Source organism: Colias croceus, chromosome 9, assembly GCF_905220415.1.
Source record: "Colias croceus chromosome 9, ilColCroc2.1".
Lineage (NCBI taxonomy): Eukaryota > Metazoa > Arthropoda > Insecta > Lepidoptera > Pieridae > Colias > Colias croceus.
The window spans coordinates 9,845,164-9,866,544 of record NC_059545.1 but is presented as its reverse complement, the minus strand read 5'-3'; the positions used below and the strand labels follow the sequence as shown (position 1 = coordinate 9,866,544).

Below are 21,381 nucleotides of genomic sequence, written 5' to 3'. Positions count from 1 at the left end.
CTACGCATAAAACTTTATAGGACATGTATAAGTTGAGAATGACCAATTTTTAACGAATCATCGTGACATTTATTTGTATTAAAAGTAAACATGGTTACTTTACTGTACACAAACTGTAATCACCTTTCCGAAAATCAAAGAAACAACGCTTATAAAACTGTATGAAAGCAAAGTCGTGCGACTGAAATAATTTAGAAACTAGTTATAAATTAAATTAATCGTGGTAATTTACCATCAAGGAAGGACATTAGTACGAAGTATGAACAATTATAATTCCCCACAGTACCAACTACTTTCACAGAACAAAGAAAAATATGCTTGCGTGTGGCCAACTTCAACATAATAAAAATTAATACCCTAATAAAAACAGTAAAATATTGCCTCTAATTCTGTCCATGGGGGAATACCTGTGATTTTAAGTAATTAATAACAACACAATATTATTATGATTTTCATAAAAATTGAAATATTTTAGATGTATAAAAAAGAAATAGCGATATTAATGTAAAATCTATTTCTGATGAACTGAATTCTAAAAATAACTTCGTTAAATATCACTAACAAGTTTATTTTTAGATTTTAATAGGTTTTCTTTTTCTATTTTTAACGCTGTTTTTCATAACTCAAAAAAATATTCGATTCATATACAAGAGAAATATACCTGCACCAAGTTAAGTTAAAAAAATAGATGGTACAAGAGTACAGAACTCAAAAAATTAAGTCGCTTATAATCCTAAAAAAAGAAAAACCAGGCTACCATTTGAACCAATTGGAATTTGCGTTCATACTACCTACATACCTAAACATAAACCGTTTGGCCAAATTCAATTGTATACAAAAGGCAAATGCGACAATAAAAAGCAATTGGTGTCAATGTCTTGCATTCAATCAGTGTGCCAGCCACTGTACGTCATTCGTTAAGGTCCTTTAAATGTTATCAAGTGGTTTGTTCTTAGAAAGTTGTTAGTTGGAAAGTCACCTATATATTCTGTTTATCACATCAAGCAAGTTTTGAAGAGTTGATATATAATAACTAGCTGCGCCCCGCGGTTTCACCCACGTAGCTCCGTTTCTGTTGGTCTTAGCGTGATGATATATTATAACCCTTAGCCTTCCTCGATAAATGGGCTATCTAACACTGAAATAATTTTTCAAATCGGACCAGTAGTTCCTCAGATTAGCGTGTTCAAACAAACAAAGAAACTATTCAGCTTATTATAATATTAGTATATTAATATTAGTATAGATTTAGTTAAAAAATAGACACGCTTAAACTCATCCAATTATTAAGTGTACAAAGTATGAATGAAATCTGGCCGTTTAAAGTGGGCCAAAATCGAGTCTAAAGGAGTGGGTTAAATAGGTACAAACAAACAGGTGAAGCTAACAGAAGCGTGGTAAAAAGGGAGAGGCATTCATGTGCACTTTTAAGATCATGGTCATTTTGGTAATGTGATAAAAACCGATAAATAAGAGTCAATGACTCCTACGGTTGTACGGTTGTACTTTTCAGTTGATAAAATATGTTTAGAATTCTCTTGAGTATTGGTTAGTGTCTAATACTAAAGTACCTAATAAATTATAACCAACGTATATTTTTTATTAATCATAAATTGTTAATCAATAATATTCTACTAAAACTTTGTTTGTTTGTATGTTTGATTGTAATGAATAGGCTCATAAAATACTGGACCGATTTTAAAAATTCTTTCACCATTCGAAAGCTACATTATCCACGTGTAATATAGGCTAGGTTTTATCCCGGAAATTCCACGGGAACGGGAACTATGCGAGTTTTTCTTTGAAACCGCGGGCGGAGCCGCCGTCGGAAAGCTAGTGTATAATATTTATATTCCATTAATTGTAACGATATGTTAGTTTTCAACAGCGGATTTACACAAAATTATATAATATAGTCCCAATATGGATAAAAATAATTTTATGTCTGTATGTTTGTTTCTGCCTAGCTCCAATACGGTTTGACGTGATATTTATTACGCAGAGTAATAACTTACGGTTACTATGACCAGTTTTTTTTAAGAATTTAAACAGAATTAATTATTATTATTATAAGGTCTGTTTTACCATTCATAAGAAATTATTAAAGTTGTAAAGTCCACGTGATATTAAAAAATATAAAAAAGAAATGACAACGTAATTTAATTGTACAAGTAATATTCGTTAAATACCAAGACAGAAAAGAAGAATAATGACTCAAGGTTAGTTTTTTAATCGACGTTAAAAACGACGGAGGTTCTTAATTAATGAAATGAAATGAAATGAAATAAGTTTATTATGGACACATAAAAAAAGATACAATTTAGTTAAGAAAAAAGGAACATAAAAGATATAAGTACGTATGCCATAATTAGGCCAACCACTCAGTGTGTTATCACTGATTTTCAGTGGCCGCCTTAGGATGTCTTGTTGACAGTAGATGTATTTCCGTTCAGACCTAAGATCATTAAGTAACTTACTTACTTAATGATCCAAGGTTCAGACTAAGGTATCCAACAATATGCAAGTAAAAATATAATTGAATCGATATATATACTTTATAAATACATAATATAATAAGTAAATGAATAATATATGTATGGGTCATTATACAAAAATGGGGTAACTCAATGTCACCAGCCAATTTATACAAAGTCTTATTATATTTTAATCAAATAACAATCTATTTTAAAACAATAAAGCGTCCTTTATTTGGTCACTCACTTTCACTTCTTTATTTAAAATACAAATTGATAAAAAAACAAAATTAATACTTAAATAATCAGTACTTTGGCATGTCACAACTCCGAAAACCAACAATCAAGTGACTATCTTATAAACATTATCATTGATTTGAGAAAACTTACTAATTCAGGACAATCTTTGATATGCATAGTATTATATAGTATAACTTTCATAACGAAATGTTTAACATTTTATTTAAAAAATAAAAATAAACTTTGTCATCGTTTTTATTGGTCAGTCCGTTGTGTGTTTTTTAAATTTGAAATTCTCGCTAAATATCACCAAGTCGAGGTCAAATCCCTGTCTAAATATTAATGTTGGTTATGAAGTTACTTGTGCATCCCATATTTTGATGGCCGTCATAACTGTACCAGCGCTAGGGTTGTGTTTGTCCTCTAAATTCGTGCTGCGCCAGTCAACGTTTCAGTCCTATGGTGAGTCATTATTTTATTGTTAATCTGATTTTTATTTTCATTCATACATGGTTAACTATGATTTGTAAAAATATAGTTTGTTGATATCAGAAATAAGGCAAAAAAACATAATTTGTGATTATAATATCATATTAAGTCCCTTTTTATCAATCCGCTGGCATCAGTCCTATGTCAGATATCGCGCCAGTGGACTGACGCGACCCCATAGTACTGATGATTCTATCGTTTTTGAAAACTTTTATCTTGATTGCTATTGATATAAGCATTTTTATTTGATGTTTCAGTTTAAAACATCATGCGCCACGCTAAAAGAAACTGAATTTGACTAGGGAAGAAACATTTAAAAAAGAGTAGCAAAGAAAAGAGCTATTGAAACAAAGTACTAATAATTTTATTTAAAAGATCTTATTTTATTTTAATTATTGATTTTGATGCTTTCAGGGCATAGCTTGTTATAATATTTATTAGATAAATACGTATACGTATAATATTGTGAAGTAAAATTACCTCAAAATAACATAAAAGTTAATTAATATAATAACATTATAAAAATGTCAAAAGGCTCTTATGAAAACTCAGATGAGACTTTCATTCAAGCCTTTGGTTTTTAATTTTATGAAAATTAGTACTTTTAACATAAATAAATGTTAGATTTTTAGGGCTTCGAACCTCAAAAAGAAAAAACAGAACCCTTATAGGATCACTTTGTTGTCCGTTTGCCTGTTAAGACGTTTTTTTCAAGCGCGTGGAGGTATCAATTTGAAATTTATATTGAATACTCAACATTAAGAACCCTTGGGGCTGTAAAAAAATGAAAATTATAACGCAAGGAAATCAAAAGATACCTACATCCGTTAATACTGCAAATTTCCGCAAAATTAAATATTCGCAAGGGAATAAAAAAATACATAGGATGCTTGCCATGTATACAGTCTTAAAATATGGTAAAAAGCAACGTCTTATAACACAGGTAAAGGAAAAATTGCTAAAAGTGTAAATTTTAAGTTACAAACATAATAAAAATAGGTTTGTTAGGAGTCCAACTCGCACTTGGCCGTTTTTTTTGTTTCTATTGTTTGTGAATTACTTGAAATATTAAGTAAAACTAAGTCAAAGTAGTAAGTTAAGTAAGAGAGTAAGAATATTCACGTTGCGTTAAATGTCAGAAGGCTGTTTTGAAAATTGAGACATTGTTTTTTCCCAGTATCACAATATATTGTCAATTATCATTTTTAAATGTAACTAAGTGATTTTAATACTTAAAAGACATGTGCCATTATTAAAACTGAGAGATTTGTAGTAATTTTCATTGAATTTCTTTAAGAATATTACACAATTGTGTTTTTTATCAGTACTATGTTAGCCTTGTCAGTCCCCTGGAGGCCAAATCCAGAAAATTTAAAATATCTCACAATCTACTTAAAAAAGTGGCTGGCCCGATTTGGAACAATATATTCATTAGATTAGCTATCATATACACCCTAATTTGTAATAATCTGATATAAAAAATACAGTAAACAAAATATCCTTAAAAGTTACCCCATTTTTGTATAATCACCCGTATATATATATATTAATAAAATAAAATATATATATATTGTGTAATATTAAATTAAATTTTGTGCACATAAAATTCAATATACATAAATAAAAGTCAGCAATATAATATATTCAGATATTGATACATACACATTTATATTTATATGAAATTTGTAAAAGTGAGTGTATTTTGACAAAAAGAAAATTAATCAATAAAGGACAGTTTGATGGGGTTAAAATTTCTGATTGCGCTTTTGAATGTCAAGAAGATAAGACTTCAGTTTGTTTTTAAAAGAGAATACGCTTTGTTGGGAACGAATAGGCGGCGGTAGGTCGTTCCAGCATTTTTTTTTATTATTATTAAATATTATATTATTATAAAGAATGCCTAAGGAGAGGCTTTCACTACAACAGAAACTACTGACATCGAATATCCAGGAGAAGAAAATGGGAAGTATTTGAATTTGAATTTAAGGCGACCGAAAGAGAAAATACATATTAGAATTTGAGTCTTATTCAGTCTTAATTAATTTGAGTTACACATAAAAAGAAGATTACATAAAAAAAAATAAACAAAAAAATCTTTAAGTTATAACTTATAATAACAATTTTTAATAACCTTTTTATATTTTGACGTCAATGCAAAAAACAATGAATAATAAATAATAATTAAAAATCAAGCATAAGATCAAGGATCAATTCCTCGTTACGCTAACAAACAAAAGCAAATAAATAAACTGGTTTCAAGTCTGGTTTCCAAGACGGATCATCTAAAATTAGGATCGGAAATTGGCTTACTCTTAAATGCAGGCTGGACCGGCGATTTCAATTATACGCAAAAAAACAATGGACATTAAATTGGAAAAAGCATCTGATGGCGTTAAACACGTTGCTAAGTATTGAAAATCTTATAAAGGTACAATTCCCTGTTAAATCCAGACTTCACTTGAGTTTATTCTAGTAACTGTCAACTCATATCTGGATGAAACAACTATTTAATGGCAGGGTTTATGACGTTGGCCTATAGTTGCAATAACACCTGCAGATTAGTCAGATTAGATACATTTTATTGCATTATCGTCTTTATTATTACCTCTAATAAAGAAGCTCCGTTTTTCATGAGCTATTTTATTGTCATAGAAATGGCTGTATGAGTCATCAAGTAAGTAATACAAGGAGCCCATTAACGTTCATAGCTAGGCGACCTTATTCGGGGACATAGGTATAGGGATGATCTTGTGAGAATGGTAAGCTGATGAAGGACCTTCAGACCACTATTGATATTATCCGCCGTAATAGTACAGACTGATACAGATATCTTTTAATATATAAAATTCTCGTGTCGCGGTGTTTGTAGTTAAACTCCTCCGAAACGGCATAACCGCTTCTCATGAAATTTTGAGTGCATATCGGGTAGGTCTCAGAATCGGACAACATCTATTTTTCATACTCTTAAAAGGTAAAGGTAAGGCAGAACAATATTTGCCGGGACAACTAGTAATAATATAGAAACCGAGCTTGAAAATTAGGGTTATACTTTCACGCATTTAATAGCAAGACTATAAATAAACCTTACCCTCATTTCTTCGTCCTTCAAAATGTTGTATAAGTATAAATGATGAATATTAATGTATTTATTTCTATACTAATACGAATTGCTAATTATAACCGAAGAAAACATAGAAATACTGTTACTGGAATTATCGACGGTTCGAGAGTGGAACTTTCTCAGTTCGAGTGAATCCAAATATAGGATTGCCTTCTGTTTTAAAATAGAAATGAAGCCTGGATTAATTTAAACTAATTAATTTCAATTTTATTATTAACAAGATAAAATATAATGGAATGGATTAATAGTAGAACTATTTAACGGCAAACCTATTGCTTTACTCTATCTCACCTAGTATTCATCTTCTTAATATATATAAATCTCATGTCACAATGTTTGTCTTCAATGGACTCCTAAACCACATAACCGATTATAATAAAATTCGCACACCATGTGCAGTTCGATCCAACTTGAGAGATAGGATAGTTTAAATTTCAAATAGTTTTAGAGAATGCGGGCGAAGCCGCGGGCGGTAAGCTAGTTTTTTATATATTTTTACAAACTTTGATAATTTTTAAACTCTTGTGAGGCAGTCAGATCTTCAAGACACTGCTCAATATCAAAACCGGAACCTAATAAACTTATCCAGACTATAAATGCGATTTTGTATTATTTATGTGTCACGTTTCACTTCTCAACGAAGCTGTAGATTGACGCGATTCTATGGAAATTTTACGGTCAGTAAGTGGCTTAGTTTACTATTTATGCAAATATGCAAATCGAGGAAAGCCACTGGCAGAAGCATATTAATAGATTAAAGACTTTTCATCGATTTTAATTCGATTCTTTACTAGCTTTGCAACGCGGGTTCACCCCCATCGTACATGATATTATACAGCCAAAAACATGGACTACATATTTAACATTAATTTTTTTTTCAATTCGAATTAGTAGTTCCCAAGATTAGCACGTTCAAACACTCAACCCTCAAGCATCAAAATCACATCTGGTAGTATCAAGCACAGTTCCGTGATAATACATCCGATACCAAACTTTACAAACCAAAGTACCAATAAACGATATTATCTTTCATTAGCACTACAGTTTAAGCTATTTTCAGCAAACCGCATTACATTGGGAACATTTCACGGAAATCCGTGTGAGAATAGCTTTTTGGGAAATTCTTGCCTGAAAGGCTTTATTAAGCGTGTCCCAGACAGACGCGGCCTGCGGTGGCGATCTGCTGTTGCCTTCTTGCTTGACCGTGATAACAATATACTGCCGCGGCCGCGGTGGCGGTCATTCTAACCTACAGCGGCACATTAGCTCTCGAGTCTCACCTGCAAGTGGACGTTAGTAATGGCCAATCGTACGAAGTTTTATTGCTTTTATTGCCCATGTTTTGTTTTTAATTCTGTTGTTTTTTTAGTCTTTATATGATGTATCATACAAAACTGGGTAATTTTGCACTGTTTGAATGAACAACTCAGTGTTTATAGGCATAATTTCACGCGGTACACGCGGCCTGTTGCAAAAATTTACAACTGATCGCGTAATGACCGCCTCATGTCCGCGCGCTCATTCACACAGAAGCGGTGGCGGAGAGGGCGGGGCTTGCGGCCGCGGTAAGCCGCGCTGTGACCGCGTCCAGGCCGCGTCTGTCTATGTCGTTCCTAGAACTTTCAAGTCATCCAACTGACCGCCACCGCCACCGCCACCGCAGGCCGCGGCTGTCTGGGACACGCTTTAAGTGAAATTTGATTGTCGTCTGTGTATAATAACTAGAGCACACTTTGACAGAATTATAAACGACTACCTGTGCTACGCGGTTTCACCCGCATTGCTCCGCCCCTGTTGGTCTTAGCGTGATGATATATAGCCAATAGCCTTCCTCGTTAAAAGGGCTATCTAACACCGAAAGAATTTTTAAAATCGGACCAGTAGTTCTTGAGATTAGCGCGTTCAAATAAACAAATTAACAAACAAACTCTTCAGCTTTATAATCTAATATATAAAAATCAATGCCACTTTTCGTTGTAATTCCATAACTCGAGAACGGCTGAACCGATTTCGATAATTCTTTTTTTATTATATTCCTTGAAGTACGAGGATGGTTCTTATGTAGAGAAAACGTAAATATGTACCACGGGCGAAGCCGGGGCGGACCGCTAGTATTAGTATAGATAAAAGATTAATCTTCATACAATATTGCACAAATTAATCCTATTAAAGTATTAACACTATAGCTTGAGCTTCAGTATCGATCGGAATAGATTTTACTGGCTTAAGACCAGACAAAGTAACGTTTATATTTTCTGTATTCTATTTTTGGGCAATAACTTGAATATGATATGAAGTGAAACCTCGAGGGATGCATTAATATTCATTATTTCATATACGAGTAGACAAAGACTGAGACAGTCTGTCTGTGATTCCAATGTAATTGTTTTTTATATTTGAAATATCATCTTTATTAAGTAATAACTTTTTTCAGTATGTCTGTAATTCTGTTTAGTAAGTAGGTCTATATCTAATCAAAGACGCCTTACCAAACTTTAGTGGGATTTTTGGGTGATAAATAGCGAAGGTTAATTTTACTTCATTATGTCAAAATATCAACGAGATCATAAGTTGCAACAAAACACCAAAAAAACTGCTTCTCACTACGCACGGAAACCCAGACCCGTCACCCGACTTTAAACCGTTATAGGTACTGTGATACTAATCACTAAACGAAACACAACCCTGTACCTGAAAAGCGAACACCACGTATCCCGTGACGTGCGACTCGTGCAGCACGTCGTGCATCGACCGCAATGTTGAGCCGAGGTACACGTTGATCACTTGCGCCGGGAGCAGACCCAGCAATGTAGCTATGTGGTAGCCGCAGCCGCGGACATCGCTCACCTGGTGAAAGAACACGAATTAGGGAATATGTAGGTACTGCAGGATAATGTAAAAAATTTTTTCTATTCTATTGTGCATTCTATAATATTGATGACATGTAGGTATATTTATTTTATTTATTCATTAGAAATACCAACGTTTGTTTACATTGAAGCATTAACTATTAACTTAGACTTAAGGGGCCATGGATTGAAATTCATGTTTCTAAATCATGTTATTTTCAGAGAAATCATCATATTTAAAATCCTAAAAAAATATATAGTACAGATAAACGTTTGATCTAGTGGAATTTTTGGATAGAAACACAATATTAAACATTTCACTCGATAAAAAAAAATTCAGAAGTAACATCGATTTTGAAAGCATAATCAGTTTTATGAGAATTAGGGGAACGCTATGTTTATGAAAATTTTACATTTCATTTACTAATCAGGTTTTACAGGGAAATTTTTGGATAGATTTATAATTTAGCCCTTATTTTTTTTCTATATAAAATTTAATACGTAAATTGCAACTCGCGAGCACCACCCCAGTGCCGACAGAGTCCAGCCGGACGTCATCGAAGGAGGACCTGTGCTATTTTTGCTCGCAACCACGTTGTAGTCGCCGTTTGCGTATATAATATTTAAGTTTATTCAAAATAAGTGTAATATATAGAAATTACTTAAAAAAATACTCGTATCGAAGTACACAATAATAACCTATTTTTTTTAAACAGTGTTTGTAAATAAATACTTTTTGTAAGTTGTGATTTAATTAAAATGGCGAATAAAAAATGCAAAATTAGGAAAAGAAGCCTACCTAAAGTGAAGAAGATCAGAAAGTGTATTGCGTAAGTATTTAATAAGTTCCCATTTACAATAAAAAAATAAATATTCGAATAATTAGATATTATCTATTTTAACAGACTAGCTAAATCAGTATGATAATTTTTATTTTCATTTTACAATTTACCTTAGAGCAACAACCAGAGGCGGTTCGTGACAAAATTGTATGGGTGTTCACTTGAAATAAAACAACGAAAATACAATAGCGTTAGCGGGATAATATATTACAAACAAAAAAAAATTAGCACCACATTTTATAAATATCTATTTATACACTAAAAATTACAAAGTACAGGCTATTTCAAAACGAATTCAATGATTATCAATTAATAAAATTTAGTAAATCACCGAATTTGCATTACTATTTTCTTCTACTAACGCCTGCATATAATATAAAAAAATAAAAACGAAAATCAGTAAAAATAACAATACTTTCGCCTCTATGGATAATATCGAAAATTTCAAAAAGGGATAATTTGCGCCTGTAATCACACTAGACATATATTAGCAACATAATAAATTATCTATTATTATACGAATTTATTTAGATCAGTCGGCCGCGAAAATTCCAATATTTTAAATATTTTTTAATAAAACTCTGGGTGTTCTACTCGTGCATTCAAAAAGAGAAGCTCCTTAGATATTTAAATAAAACAAGAATGTCACTTTTTCGGGCCTAAAAACACATACTATATAGCCGTAGCGCCGTTCATAGCGGTTATATAAAACAAGTTGACGCGATCCTACCGCCATTTTGCTAATGTCAGTGAACGTGTAAAAACAGGAGCGAAATATCCCAAATTGTAAACAATAAATATGCGTAACAAAAACAACATGAAGTAACTTTCTATAGTAATTTTCTGGTTTTCAAAAATTGATAGCTCAAAAAGTAAAAGGTTCCGTCAACTGAAATTTCATATTTATGTTCCATAGGACAATAGCTAACCACAAAAAAATTTACGCATTTCAACTCGACGTCCGATAAAGTACAGTTTTACCTCGTATTAAATAAGTATAATGATAAGCGCCGCCATTGAAGATTCGTTTCTTTACTGAACTGCCTTATATTAATAATTATTAAATATATATGTATAAATATTAAATACTATTCATAAAATAAATCTATAAAAATAATTTTTGTTATTGTTTATTTTTTCCTTTATTATTAAAATTTCACCCAAATTTTATTTTAATTTTTTTGATGATTATAAAGAAGTATTTTCAATCTTTTTAATCATTTTGTAGTTGAATGGAAAAAACCGGAACCGACACTATAACCGCTCGGCTACGTAACAATTATTTCTATATTCTTTACTAGCGACCCGCCCCGGTTTCACACGGGTGCAATGCTGATACTAAATACACTACAGAAAAACTGTGAACGTTGTATATAAAAACATAGCGGCCCGCTCCGGCTTCGCACTGGTATAAAATATTATATAGCCGGGCGGCCGGCCGCGGCCGGTACCGCCGCAAACGCTACGTCCCGCAATTTTTAAATCTGTAATATCTTCGAAAATATTCACTTAAATCATACGGTGTAAAGGGCCATATAGATCTTTATTAAATGAACAATGTATTCAAGGTATTTAATTGGTTAAGGATTAATGTTGTATTGGTTAAAATCGCTTCGAAAATTAGCCATTATTTGTCGTAAAAAGTAAATGACAAAAAAAGTTATTGTGGGTTATCCATAAAAGATAGACATATACCATCGCGGACTTTTCTGTAGACCTTTTCAATGTGTATAATACTTAGTACATTATTTTGATAAAACTCGTAGGGTTCAGCCTGCGTTTGCAATGTAAGCGGAAAAAATGTAATTTTTTACGACATCACATTAGAAACCTCAAAAATAACAGTACTTCTCCACTATTTAATGGATGTTATTATACATTTAAACCTTCCTCTTGAATCACTCTATCTATTAAAAAAAACCGCATCAAAATCCGTTGCGTAGTTTCAAAGATTTAAGCGTACAAAGGGACAGAGAAAGCGACTTTGTTTTACACTTACTATGTAGTGATAAGAATACCGGTGAAATTACGAAACGTATTGCGCGGGTAAATCTTTGTGCGTGAAATACGGCTAAAACGATTTCCATGAGACCTAGCTAGATCGATTTTTCGTCCCTGTAAACCCTTAAATTGAAACTTTTATAAAATCGTTAGAGCCGTTTTCGAGAACTCATTAATATACAAACAAAATAGATATATATAAATATGCAAATATTGCTCGTTTAATGGTATAGGATAAGTAGTAAATTTATTTATCAACAACATTCCTACGATAGCAAATAAAATCGAACTACTGATTTATTTATACTGTGGCGTAATCGCCCGCCTTCATAGGTCACCGGAGTTCATGCCGCGCCGGCTCCTGCGCAACGCGGTCGCGAGCCGTCTCAGCGCCTAAAATGCCTAAAGTTTCAGTACAAAGGGCTCTTAAATGTAACAAACAATTACAGGTATTTACAACATGCAAAATATGTATAAATTTCACAAACCAACCATTAATTTTATATACCTACTACAAATAACAAAAAAAAAATCATTATAATGTGAAGGAGGATAACAAAGGAGTAAAGTATAGTTCTGTATAACAGACTTTCTATAATTCTAATCAAATTATGGAAGAATCAATTTCAGTGGTCAGTTTTGGTTCGATGTCAATTAGGCAAAGTAGTGAATTAGATTGTGTTAATACTTAAAATACTTTTATAATACATATATCGGTTGCATTTCTCTTAGAATATGTAATTTGTAATCGAAATGTGACTAAATCTGCTACAAATTACTTTTCTCATTAAACTAAGTAATATTATCTTTATCTCGCATATCGTGAAGACGAGGCAACTTTATATACTGTAGTGTTTAGTTTATCTGTTTACCTATATTGTTATAATAATTATGATCTGCATGCAAACACAGCAGAACCCATATTAATATGATCTGTTTCAATCGAAATAAGCGTATATCTAAAGATAGCGCAATCTTCGAGATAAAAACAAATCGAGGCAATTAATTACGACAATTTTCTGATAAACCAGATTTTTATGGATGAAACTTTTCAGTCGTGGTAATAAAGACGTTCACTTCATTGGCCGTAAATCTTAGCCTTGTGGCATGGTGCCATGCAATAAAACACCAGGACGGACTGCCGATATTTACTTAATAATGTATTTTTTATGAAATCGTATAAGAAAATAACGTTAACTTTCATAGTTCCTAGATAAGCTACTGAAAATATATATTTCATTGGAAGTAATTTTATGCAGCCCACGGATAAATAACTTCTGATAGACACAAAAACAAACAAGGTAATTAACTAAGTATTTCAAAACAGTGCCACGACTGATATTTAAGAAATGTTTACGAACTACAAATTCAATGATTCAACACCATATCCCAGCACTGTAGGAACTTAAATGTTATTTGCCACCAAATAGTTTTCATTTAAAATGTTTATAGACCCTTTTTGCTTGTACTGAAAAAAGGTTTCCGAAAACCTCCCACAAATACTTTTCTTGAGTAGTTTAAGGGCTCTGATGCACTCCGCCAAGTTTTGCCACCGTTTTCACAAGTCAAGGTCTACTTTAAACTTTAAAGCCTAGCATTCAACGGCACTCATGCTCTTAATAATAGATCAGTTGATGATGCAACTTCTGAGGCTATCTGAAGATACCCTGTAGCATATTATACAGAGAGAAATATGTTATCTTTGAACAAAGGTACATCGCGCCGTTTGTATGTACGCGGAGGGCTTGGCCACGCCCCATGTTCATGTACGTAAGCACGCACACAACGCCGCTCGGTTTCTTCTCATGGACCGTTCTCGTGCAGGCCGTGCCATTGCTGTGGATGTTCGGTGTTTGTTTATGCAATTATTATTTAAAATATCAACGTGACAAGGTGACAGCCCTGGGCGAATTTAGGTACCGTACGCTCCTAAACGCCGGGAGTTGGCCTACTTCTCTCTTTATACTATGCCTGTAGTGTGCACTCAGCGTGAAATGTTTATAAATTTTGAGATTGTACTCGTATGTGGGTGGTGCAAGACGAAATTTAAATGCGAGTAGTAACTGTAACTCATTTTCCGCTATTTATTGAAACGTCCATGTGCAAAATGTAAACAATTCTAAATTTAATTTGTTTTCCTGTGTTACAAAAATTATTCCATCGCCGCGTCCGTTTAAGTTACCAAGATAAAAATAAATTGCGTTTGGTTGATTTCGGCGGTTTATATGTATATTTACTTAATTGTGCAAAATATTTTGCTATTTGTAACACATTTGTATCAGGATTCAGGACACATCCAAAACCTATAATAGCACCTTTATCAGTCATATCATATTGAAGCAATTAATTAGAAATTAAAATCCTCTAAACAACTACCCGCATTACGCTAACATAACACAGAAAGCAATCAAATCAGTTAACATATCATCAAACTCGCGGTATCAAAACGCAAATATTTATAAACGTGATGCTTGTCCAATGGAAATGTCCAATATAACACGGGTACACAAATAAAATGTTTATTTTACACCACTGCATACCGACCGACTCGTATAACGTACGTATGTTAAAAATACCGGACCAGTTTGTTTACTGCATTGATATCGAGTCTGTTTTGAACTGAGTTAAAAATGGACACTTAAATATTCGTACAGAAACATTAAAATCAGTGGATATAAACATATTCTCTAATCCAAGGTTCAGTAATTGGACTTCATTTAAGATGAAAATAAATTCAAAGACTATGGTGGGACAGTAATTATACTTACGAAAAAGGAAAAACTAGCGCAAGTTTAGCTTGAAATGACCGCAGCATGTTTCCTCCATTACTACATCACGATTCAAGACCATACATCAAATTAATTGGTAAGTAAAAGTATGTACTGAACACAAAAACATTTACATTGATTTCTTAATTGTTAAACATAGTTTCAAGTTTTGATTTATTTTTTCAGGAAAAAGCCATTGTCACCAATAAAAATTTTAGAATAACTTCTACCGTCTGATAACATAGCGCACCAACCAGTTTATTTCTATGATCATAACCGAAAGGCACTATATCCGTAACTTCCCTCATAATTAGTGATCCAAATCAAAATAAGACAAACACGTCTCAGTCCAGTCCCAGTGACACAATTGGGCATTACCGTCGATTCTCGCAAACAAGGCCCCCGGGGCGATTTAGGCAACCTATTTACGAAACCATGACCCACTTGCCTCTACGGGTATCACGTACTATCTCTGGCGCCAACAACGCTCAGACAATGCTAAATGAGCGACCGATAACGTTGTTTCACGTGCGAACTTTTTCTTGTTGACGCAGTGCATTGTAGTTCAGAATGATATATAGGTACCATATTATTATAAGTAAAAAGGTGTAGATAGGTTACCAACACAACATTCGATCTTTAAACACGGCACACCACCGTACATACGATTAGACGTTAAAGTTGTTTATCGTGAGGGAAAAAGGGAAGTTCAATAATTAGCCACATTTCGACGTGCAACTCCCAAAATGCTAATGTCCTATCAACTTCTTTATACTCACTATACAATTGTGTACTTTTATCATTTTGAACTACGTATCTATGGATCTCTACAGTCACCTATACAATAGTGATGTTATGCTGAATAGTGCGTTTGTATAACTTAAGACATGGCTTTTGTCTGCGCGTGCTATTTTTATTTCTTTGTAATATGTACTGTCCTATCTATATTTTTTGTGTTAATACAATAACATATGGATCGCGTAAATACCCAAAAATAACTATTTTTCGGTATAGAGAAGACTACGTTAATCGCGATGATTAAGATTAATATGGCTGGTTAAAATACCGTCAAAATCATTACATAGGTAATAATAAATACAACAACAATAATTAGACATATCACAAAACTTATGATAGGTATTTAAGAACATACATACCTATCTATCAATTTATAAGCCTTATCATCCAACTTCGTTCGATCAAATATTTTGAAATAACCTAAACAAATATTTTATTCCGTTACCAGTTACCACGCAACTTGCGCCTGAGCATTATCAATCGTGCCTACATATAATTTAGTGATATTGACACATTTATTAGCTGACACTAATATTAGGGGACTGTAACTGGTGTCATAATGTCACGAGGATATAATATTAAGTACATGCTTGTTTATTAATACCAGAGGATAAAATTGTTAACGCAAAATATTTCGTTAGTAGATATTATTCTATAATATAAAAATGAATCCCAAAATGTGTTGGTAAGCGCATAACATTAGAACAGCTGAACCGATTTCTTTAATTCTTTTTTTATTACATTCCTTGAAGTACGAGGATTGTTCTTATGTAGAGAAAACGTGAATATGTACCACGGGCGAAGCCGGGGCGGACCGCTAGTTAGGTACATTTATAGATATATCATTATTATTTTCTATTGCATCTATCTGGTCTTGGATCTAGAGAAAGTGCAGGAAACTTTCTCAATAATAACAATTGCTCAATGTAATAAGAATTTACTTTAAGCAATTTAGTGGCATTCAAGATGTTACAAATAAATTTACATAAAAAAGGAAATAAAAATATATATACGTAAATAGAACTTTTCCTTTTTTGAAGTCGGTTATAAAGATGGAAATATATTTTCTATTTCAGTGTTACCTACATATCATAAAAACGTATGGTTTCTAAATTAGAACATACCTAACGGTCGGGCTCGATAAATCTATTTAGAGTAACTGAATTAGTTATAAACACAACAGTTTTACATAAATATCAACGTGATGAAGTATCGCATGTTTAACACTTTTATTAGTTTCACTTACCTATATGTTAGTATGTCTGTATGTAACCGATTTCTTTAGACTCGATTTTGCCCTACATTAAACAGACAGATTCAATTCAAACTGTGTACTTATATAAAGGAACACAATAATTTTATAAAATCCTCCCAATTTTTTTCCATTTTTAAACTATATTATTATTGTTTATGGAAATTTCTCCAGGTATAATTACTAGGAAATAAGAACATGACTCTTATAAGTATGTATTTCTAACCTCTTCAATTTTTTTATCTCTTTATACGTACAACTTTCCAACAAAACCTTAAACGCCACCCACTCTACACGCACTCAAGTTTTTAATAGTCCCTCTGCATTTGCATCCAAATTATTGAGCTCATCAGCATTTCTTCGACTCAAGTTTTGCATAATGATGCACTCAACACCACTCACAAAAGGTTCATAGCTAATTAAAGCAATGTCTACACTCTACACCGTGTCCAATTTACTGAAGTGTCATAGACACGAGAGTTGTATAAAAATACATTGTTTATTGTTATGAATAAATTTCCACTTTCCAAATCTAATCCACTGTTTTATTGAAACAAAGTTATAACTTATAAATATAATAAAAATCGAAACTCGCATTAAATAGAACATTATTAACATACCTATTCACTTACATTAAAAACAGGAAAATAGTGAGATTGTACCTATTACATTAGCTAGTAAAAACATGCATCACTGCTGATTAATTATTATTAATTATATACCTTTTATAATTTAATTTATTATATTATAGTATAGGTACATTGGTATTTTCTCGTATTCCGAAAAAGGGCCTTCTCCCTTTTGGCATATCGTATTACTTATTTGTTTTGTATTACAAAAAGGGGATTCCCGCTATCTCATTAGTCCACATTGATTAAATAACAATTTTAATTAATCTGTATTCGTTAATAGATAAGTCGCTTTTGGACTTTGGATTGCCAGAGATTTGGGAACTAATGTCATCCCCATTATAAATTATTTACCTTATCTGTATTGATAAACGTTAGACCTTTGTCTTTTATGCGTTTGATACGATTTTATATACTTGTTTATACGATTTTATATCACGATAGTTGCAATCTCAAAAGAAGCCATATCACAGGTCACAAATATGGGCGACATAAAATATGCACTCCCTATTCCATCACCCTAAATTCATTGTAAACATTTGTTTAAGATCAAAGTTGAATCAACATCTCGCACAGTTGATAACGTATGTTCAAAAGTTCTCGACAGAGGAACAAGACCATTTCAAAAAGTATCCAGTAAAATGTTGATCAACTGTTACTCATAAAATGTTTACCATAAACGGGGCTTGACTGCAGTATGTTAAAAAGGACAGCCTACATCGCGTTCGACTGCACACCTAACCACCAAAGTTCTTCATAATTCAAGCCAACTGGCTAGGGCCGGTATGGTAGGCCATCAGTTGTTTGTTTTACAATCAATCACCCTTCGTTCCTCGTTCATCATACCTAATTTAAACGTTAAGGGGCCTGCGAACAACAAACGTTGGACAATTACACGGTACATTAATGGCAGGAAAATGTCAGACAATAATCTAAGACATGCGCTCATAAAACTCTGACGCAAACCAGTGTTTATATATGACATAGTTTCTTAAGTTAACTATATTATTTGTAGCCTGCGCCTGCAAGTTAATCAAGGAAATACAGACCGTGGTTAAAATATATGCCACTTGTTTCATTGGTTGTTTCCGTGAGAAATTGTTGACTAGGAATTAGGATCCTGGAAATGGGCCTCTTTCTAAATAGACGCTTATATTTCAAACGCACTAAAAAAAGTCTCTTAAAAAAGTTTCTTACTATTTCGATATCTCTGCTTCCATATAATTTTGATCTATGCATGTATTACTAAGGTATTTACAATGTCATCATCCATTTCACATGCATACTAGTCGAAACATTCAGGACATTCCTTGACCTAAACCAAAACCTTGGTGGAGGCTTAGCCAAATCGCGGTAATTCCCGACCAAAACTAAAAATGCCGTTATCTCTCCCTAGTGATAGCATCGCCAGTCGTGACATGAATCGTTCCGTATAAATAATCTGACTATCGCTGTACAAATAACAACTAACCTTGGCCTTGATAATGATGAATAGCGTTGAAGGATAAATATCCTTGTTAGAAGTGCACGGTGGTTTTGAGACTTCCTTTTGTATAAAAATTCCAAGTGATAATTACGTAGTATTTGAGATTTGCAAAGTAACTCTGATTTATGAACAAGTCTGTATTATTTATTTATTTATTTATTTAAATTCTTTATTTAACACACACAAAAAAGATAACACAAAAATAAAAAGAACAAAAAAGAAAATCATAACATGTTAAATAGGCGGCCTTATCGCTATAAGCGATCTCTGCCAGGCAACCTTTGGATAGGATTTGTCATACGAATTAAAATTAGATGGGTGGTGTTTGATTTAAAAGGATAAAAAAAAGAATAATAAAAATAAAATAAAAATATGTACATATACATATTATATACGTATATATATAAGAATAGATACCTAATAATAAATAAATAAGTATATGTATTACGTATATAGTAACGTAAAACCTAATAAGAAACCAACGGTAGCTACATTACTAACCAATAAGAAACCACAACCACTTAGAACCAATAAAGAAAACGATATGGATGAATCGCAGATAGTTGCAGGTGGTATGCAAGAAAACCATTCAATTTTAAAACAAGTGCGGTAAAAGCACTAAATGGTAACATAGAACTAGCAAATGACAGAGAAAGCTGCAAATTGCTCCCATGACAGGAGCCTTGCTCTTTAATAGATTGCGATGATGGATGACACGACTACCATGCAATATCGATGTTATGAGGTTGTTTTGCGTCCCATATTCTGTTGCCTTGTCATTGCATTAATAACATTTTATATGGGGCAAACGTACAAGTCATCTAGCAAGGGAATTAAACATTATCACTGACAACCCCTGAAGTATTTTGCATTATTTTCTAGCATGTGTTTGTATAAGTTCTGTATTTTATTGGCGATATCTATTAGTTCGATAACCTTGAATGAGGAAGTCGATTCCAAAGCTAAGATAACTACATCTCCTACATAGCAACAATATTTGATCACCACAATTACATGGAACTTGAAAATATATCATATTATCAGTTTGCGCCTTAATCTTTCAATATCAGCAGGTTCAAAAATAATCTGTTGCGATTATATAGAATCATTGATAGATATAATACCTAGTATAAATTTGATCCTCTACTCGGTATTCTATCTTATCCGGCTATTATATGTATTATTAGTCACTAGTATCATATGCGGTATGTGTACATTAAATAATTTTTATCTTGTCAATAGGAGGACATAACATAATAATATATAATATTGTACATATGAGTAAATTAAAAACAATATTGGTCTAGAGTCGAGACTTTAGAAGCATAAGCACCACTATAGTTCTGTGATAACTGATAAGCATTAAGGCCGTGTACGCGGTCCGTGCGCTGTTTGGCTCAAATATGTGATTTTTCAAACCAGATTGTCCATCAACCACTTATCTTACAAACATATGAATTACTAATAATTTTAGGGAATTTTATTGTCTATATAGTTAAGAGTTTTTTTCAATTAATACAGTATTTGTGAATACCATCAAGATAACTGAGCCGATGATTACTTGATTTCACTTTTAGTGTCAATTTCGAAGCTAAAAATATCTGAAATTGCTGACAGATCTAACACACATTTTTTTTTAACTAACTGCAAAAATCCTTATTAAAATAGTTAGTTAAAAGATTTTTTTAATTTGGACTCCTAACTTACGAAATTAAAATCCGAACAATGTGAATTTTTTTAGAAATTATAGTCGACAAAATGATTATTTTCACCAAGATATTTGACTTAGTTGAACATCATTTATACATATTGCAATAAAAGAACGTATTACTTATAAGATAAAATTTAAAAAATCAACTAAGGTACCTCTATTATTTTTCTACAATTTTTTTTAAAGTACTATAAAACACTGCGCGCGACCCGATTAAAATCAGTCGGCAGCGAGCCTTCCCAGAGAGAGGACATGTTGCTCGGCGCTCTCCTGTGGACCTATGCTGTTCATAGTAAAAGGATAGCGCAAGCCGCGATCTATCGTAATAGATCGCGGAGATTTTGACTTGCGTTAAATTGAATAAGCCCTCTTAAGCACGTTAAAATTTGTATGGAATCGAATGTGTCAGTATTCAAGAACACCTGTACATTATGCTCGCATAATTCTAAAACTTATTTTAAACAAAATTGGATACAGTTTCCACATCTATTCATATGTTTACGACGAAATATGTACAATAGGATTCAGCATAAACATGCGCAGACTCTAAAAAGTATTAATCCGACGTCCAATTAGGGGTAAATGTTTTTCATAGGTAACCGATTTATGTTCCAGTAGGTGATGAGTCTCCAATGTTAGACAGATACATAAAACACACTATTGATAATGACTGACAAGCCTGAGCCAGTAATTATCGTGTGTAAACTGTAAACGGAGGTTG

The 21,381-nt window shown here is 32.6% G+C and overlaps 1 protein-coding gene across 1 annotated transcript in view; it reads right to left on the bottom strand.

Annotated features, from left to right (window-relative positions):
- Window positions 1–21,381, bottom strand: part of LOC123694162 (transmembrane protein 64) — a 28,376-nt gene that overhangs the window by 1,872 nt on the left and 5,123 nt on the right. Inside the window, exon 2 of the mRNA XM_045639498.1 lies at window positions 9,016–9,171. Coding sequence (XP_045495454.1) covers window positions 9,016–9,171 — 156 coding nt within the window. The remainder of the gene's footprint in view (window positions 1–9,015; window positions 9,172–21,381) is intronic.